The sequence below is a fragment of the Octopus bimaculoides genome, chromosome 19, assembly GCF_046866305.1.
Source record: "Octopus bimaculoides isolate indiv1 chromosome 19, ASM4686630v1, whole genome shotgun sequence".
Classification (NCBI taxonomy): Eukaryota; Metazoa; Mollusca; class Cephalopoda; order Octopoda; family Octopodidae; genus Octopus; species Octopus bimaculoides.
Genome location: NC_142946.1, coordinates 28,257,109 through 28,263,131, shown reverse-complemented (window position 1 = coordinate 28,263,131; position 6,023 = coordinate 28,257,109). Strand labels below are relative to the sequence as shown.

Below are 6,023 nucleotides of genomic sequence, written 5' to 3'. Positions count from 1 at the left end.
CATGTATATATATACATACACACACACACACACATATATATATATATATATATACCAGGTGACATGCCCAGTAATTTCCCGGGAGAGCAGGCTTATCCCGTAGTTCCATTCTCATAACTGTTTTGCTAATCCAGTAACAACACTACAAAGTATGTAGCTCTTAAAACAGTTTTTGTGTATTTACTGAGAATACCGAACTGTCTTACAAAGGATCTTGTTTTTAGGAATTCCCAATAAGTTATGAATACCCAATTGTGAAGTCAGTTATGTAATAACATGAAATTAATTACCCTATAGTAAGAATTCAAATAAAATAACCCCCAAAAGGGCTTTAATATGTTTCCAGAGTATATAGAACATAGGAGGAAATACTAATAAGGTATGTATACTAAAATCGTGAAACATGTTATGTAATAACAGGCTAATTAGATATGAGATAACAATTGAACGTAACTAACTGTGAAAAAGCTTTTGTGCGTTCCCAGAGAATATTATATTTAGTAGCGCTGGTGTTGGTATATTCGTGAATAAGTCACTAACCGAAATAAGTGGATATATTGTCTTGGGGAATACTATTAACTTGTTTAAGCCTTGTACTGGATAAATTGAGAAAATAACTAAAATAGTTCAAATATTAAGAAATTAGTATACTCAATTTCATCTTTACCAAATAATTTATGAAGGAAGGAATGGGTTATTTCCCTTGGAAGCTTAAAAAATAAGTTACGAAGGAGGGAATGGGTTATTTCCCATCGAAGCTTAAAATAATTGAGGCCGCCGTTCAAACGCGCCCAAATGTTATTCCTCCCGCCGTTTACCCAAACATTTTTTCGAAATCAATTCATATTTGAAACCTCCCAAGACACATAAGCAATGTGCGTGTGAATTTTACGAAGAATCAGTCACGCCATTTTGGCGCAAAATGAGGAGATACCGATACACACACAGACATTTTCAATTTTAATATGTAAGATATAAATATAGATATATATATATGGCATAACTACAGGGTTTTACCCCCCAGACTTTGGGAGGTCATAACTTTCAGAAATGACCTCCTAAAGTCTGGGGGGTAAAACCCTGTAGTTATGCCTAAAGTTTATACCAGGATTCCGAGATTAACCTTGACTTTGTTTCCTCATAAGTTCCAGAAAAGTAGATATTTTTTAATAAAATTTTCTGCAAATTTTAGATGGTGTAGATTGCGATTATATTGGAGTTTGTGGTGAAAAATATTTTCTGAGGGTGGGGCGAGGAATTTTTTTTTAATTCACACGTCAGCTTTAATTCTTTGGTAGAGACGGACTATATGTAATCTGAACCTTTCCCCCCCTTATTTATTAATTTTTTTACGGAATCCCACGTTTTAGGCTATGGAGATTCCGATTCTGAAAAAAAAAATTTTGAAAAATTTCAATTCCCCACCACCACCACCACCAAATGGGAATTTTTAAATGAAATTGTGGCTGACTGATGTTGGAACCACTTAAGCCTGAGTTGATTTGCTGTATATAACTGCTGATGTTGGGAGCTGACAGCTGTTGGATGCCGGGTGTTATTTCTAGCATCAAAGGTCAACAGTTGAAGACAAAAGAAAACAATGAAATCTGTTGAGGTTTTTTATGAACAAACTTTATTTCTGGTTGAGAAAGTTTGAATATTATTGTGCTTGGTGTAATTGAAATAGTATGATGACAAATGTTGAGAGAGTTTAAATGTTATTGAAATTGTATTACCATAAATGTTGAGAGAGTCTGGATGTTATTCTAAATGAAATAGTATAAGAAAGGTTACTGCCAGTCATTGTGTTGCTGTAGATAGTTCGTCATGTCGAAAGTCAAGCTGTATTTCGCCATGATATTAGCTCAATTCAGCAACTGCCTGTGTCTGTTTGTCATGCTGAGTGTCGGTCATCTCTGCTACATCCCAAAATTCTCTGGGTCTAGTGGTCGCGTGTGTTGTTTTTTATACTGATTGAGAGGCTCAGAAAAGAGTGTGCCAAAAGTTGAGACTAGTCACTGGAGCCTATTCCACATGAAATCGTAACTGACCAGATTTGTTGAGATTACCTTAGGTTTCCTGACCATAAAAGGTTTAGCTTTATGGCTAAACCTGTTAGCCCATATATATATATATATATATATATATATATATATATATATATATATATATATGATACAGGCGCACACACATTATATAGAAAGAGAGAATGGGGGAGAGAATATTCAACAAAATTACCCTATTCCAATTTACACAATAAAAATATTTACTTACCCGAAAAAGTATCCTTGCTATTAGGTACTGCAAACGTTGTGCCTAAATGTTTCCTATGGAGCAAGAGATATGTAAGTAATATACATAAAAGTACAAATGCCGCTGCGATCGCAATTTTTAAAATAGTTTTCCGTATCCGAATGGAAGGTAATTTTAAAAAACTGTTTTGGTCAGGTGGAAGAAAGTTTAGATCATCCATAGAGTATTCATACTCCATTTTTTGTGCGAGATGTACCTCTTCTGAGCTATACATATTATTTTCCTCTTGCTTCAGTAGCGTTTTCAATGAATTGTGACTTCCATCTAGTTCATTAACAAAGTTAAGGTAACGAGCAAAAATACGCCTAGTGTACAGGCATCACTAGCTGTACTAAGTCGTTGCTACTTGTATTTCAACCTCCTTATTTTCAAAACGAACTAACCAAATGAATGAATGGACAAGGGTTATATTTCACCTAGTTTTGGGTAAGATAATGCTATTGATACAAATTATAATTATTGATACGATCGAGTTTAATGAATTTGAAATCTCACTTAAAAGTGGTAGATACAGTACATCCGGTGGACTATATCAAAACAGAAGTGGTAGTGAGGGGGAAGAAAGAAAGAAAGAAAAAGGAGATAGAAGAAACATAGTGACCACTGTCAAATAACAGGTGTGCAACAGTTTTACTGTTTCGCAGGTGACATAGAGCAATTTGTAGACGTTGATTTAAAAAGTCCTATTAGTTTTTGTTCAACACATCAACTTTAATCGCTCAGTGCCAAAAGTCAGAAATAAGAAATTACGCATTTTAATTAAATTACCAATGGTATTAATTAGAAATAAATACCATCAATAAAATATTTAAAAATGAATGTTAATTTCTTACAAATACTATACATCACAGCGACTAAACGCTACAGACAGTACAACTGATAAAAAGCAAAGAAAAAGAATTAAATATATCCATCACTTGTTTCAGTCATTAGACTGCGGCCATTTTTTTTTTTTTTTTCTCCAGAATTGCAGTTTCTGTTCTACGAAACACTGAAATACTAAAACTTAAGTTTCTCGTGAGATCTGAGGCACCTAATCCAAAAGTCCACAAGCCTAACTTTTTACTTTTTCTTTTCTTCTTTTTAACTTATAATGGAATGGAAGGTTTATAATACCTGTGGAGTATCTCTTTCTCTCATTATAATTGTTTTGTAGTTTCAAGGAGCTGGAACGAGTCGCCGATTTGTGACGTCTGTGCAAAGTGAGATGATGAGAATGGCTCCTTAGTACATCACACAGTCGATGCAATAAGTATAAGTAGAACAATGCATATATGTGCCAGAGGGAAATACGAGACACAACCAGGTAGAATGTTTAAGAGAAAATTTATTGATAGGTAAACATCTGTGATAGTGTGTGCAACATATTTACAGGCCGTCATAAGAATAATATGTATGCGTGTGTATGTAGGCATAGACGTATGCATGTTAAGAACATATAAGGATGGCAATGAAGAAGAGGCAGTGAAAGAGTCAATAGCCATCGAAGTGAGGAGTAAGTTCATAGACACAAGAATGATAAATACCAGTTCGTAGTCAATTGTACACGATAGTTGAAATACTGTATCAAGAAGTTGCGGCGATGATGCAAAGCCGGTTGCAGTATGTGACGTTGTGGCTGTAATGCTGCTGCCTGGATCACTTGATACAGGAGTTCTCGCAGGTTGTATATTCGCTGTTGATCTATGGTGAAGTAATTCACAAACAGTGCAGTGTTGTAACCAGAGCGAGTTGCTTGTTGAGTTGTGTACGTAGAGAGATGTTGACGTTAGGATGAATGGTGGCGACAGAGATGGAGGTCACCGAATGCTGTTAGATGAAGTTGGTGAATTTCCATGTGGCTGCTGTTGTGTTGTCGCTGGAACTGGCAGTGTCTTGTGTGGTCAGTGGCTAAACCTTAAAAGGTCTGGAACCAAAAGAATTACTTTATTTACCTATAAAGATATACATAGAAGGGCCACTACATGAGACGAACACTTACATTCTTACAAATGGTTTGCATTACAATGAAATAGAAAAAATCAAATAAAAGGATGAAATAAAATTATATACAATTAAAAATTTATAAAATAATATTCCAGGTTATTTTTTATAGTTAACCCGCCGTTTTTTTTTCTCCTTTGGTTTTTTTTCTTTTCTCCTTGACCAGCTATGCTAGCACGGCCCCATTCATCCTCAGCTTCCTTACTACAGACATTCATCTTTTTCCAAACATACTTTGCGACAGGCACCTTTTCTCCAGATGGATCTTTCTCAACAGGTGGAAGTTGAAATAACTTACCAACCCGTGTACGGAGATGAAGTGACCAGTCCCAATCCCTTTCGCTCGTGTCTTCCATACCGTTTCTTTCAGTATGGTTACTAAGCAGAAAAAAAGATGCCTTCTTTTCCTTGTTGAAGGAAGAAGGCAGTATGGTCTTAATCATGGACTCAGTCAAGAGCCGTACTCTCTCTGCATTTAACATCAGTTGTTTGACATAAGTTATCAACTCCCTCAACTCCTTACAGTATACTAAGGCGTGTGCAACAGTTTCACTGATGTGCCCGCAGCTCGGGCATGTGGGTGAGGTGTCAAAACCGTGTCTAGACAACCTCTCTCAAACCGGTTAGGCCGATCAGTAGCACAACCAAGCCAAAGATTTCTGGAAGTTATCCAGATACCTCGACCCAAACGTCCTTCTGAACAGGTTGGTCAGTTACTCCTCATCGAAGCCCAGAGTCTCCCCTAGGACATCGTCGGACTCTATCAACCCTCTATAAAAATCTGCAGTAGTAACCCTACTGCCAGTATTGCTCACCCAAGAGAACAAAGTGAGTGCTCGTCTGCACTCCCTCTGCCATACTCCCATCCTAGGTCTCCACTTGATCCATGTACCTAAGTTCCTGAGGGACTTCAGTTGTGGAAAGAGTTGCTTGACATGTGGTGACCACACCTGCTCACCATCCAGGTAGCACCAGAGATGTCTCAGCCTCAGCACGTACTTGCGCATCATCAACCAAGGTATCCCCAGTCCACCCTTTAAAGGTTTTTGGCAGCAGATGGAGCACCTCACAAGTGGCATTTTCTCTTTCCACAAAAAGCGGAAAAGGATCCATTCCAACTTGGTCAGTCACAAATCAGGGCAAGGCATGACGGTTAGGCGGTAGGTTATCACCAATGCTATAAATACCTGTGCAACCTCAGCCCTTCCTACTAAAGATAACGTCCTCCCGGACCAGGTCTGGGAGGATGTTATCTTGCTCCAGTTTTTCTCCACCTGAAGATCTGGTCCAAACCAGATTCTGAGCAATTTAACTGGGCCCTCCATCCAGCGTCCGACGACGCTGTTGGGAGGCATCAACTTGTCACGCCAGGTGCCAAGTTGCAAGCCGACTGATTTCTCCTGGTTAATTTTTGCCCCTAATACTGCTTCGTATCCTTTCTTAGCGTCTTCTACATAAGGTAGCTGCTCTTCATCAGATACGGGGATGGTAACATCATCCAAATATGCCGTCGCACTTCTAGTGTAACACAGATCACGCGGGTCTGTCCCCATCGTCCCCAACCTCCGCAGCAGTAGCTCAACAGCCAATACATACAGCAGCGGGGACAAGGGGCAGCCCTGGTGAACTGAACACGCGATCGCGAAAGGGTTCAAGAAGAACCCATTCACCCGGATGACAGATTCGATGTTGCAATACAGAGCTTCGATCCAGTCTCAGTAAGTCGA

General features: G+C 38.4%; 1 protein-coding gene across 2 annotated transcripts in view; it reads right to left on the bottom strand.

Moving 5' to 3' along the window:
• Positions 1–3,238, bottom strand: part of LOC106878418 (sodium/potassium-transporting ATPase subunit beta-1) — a 64,291-nt gene extending 61,053 nt beyond the window's left edge. Inside the window, exon 1 of one of the 2 annotated variants that reach the window (XM_052974642.2) lies at positions 2,275–3,238. In XM_052974642.2, coding sequence (XP_052830602.1) covers positions 2,275–2,527 — 253 coding nt within the window. In that variant the 5' untranslated portion in view covers positions 2,528–3,238. The remainder of the gene's footprint in view (positions 1–2,274) is intronic. The other variant, XM_052974641.2, reaches the window with a different exon arrangement.
• Between the last annotated feature and the right edge of the window lie 2,785 nt (positions 3,239–6,023).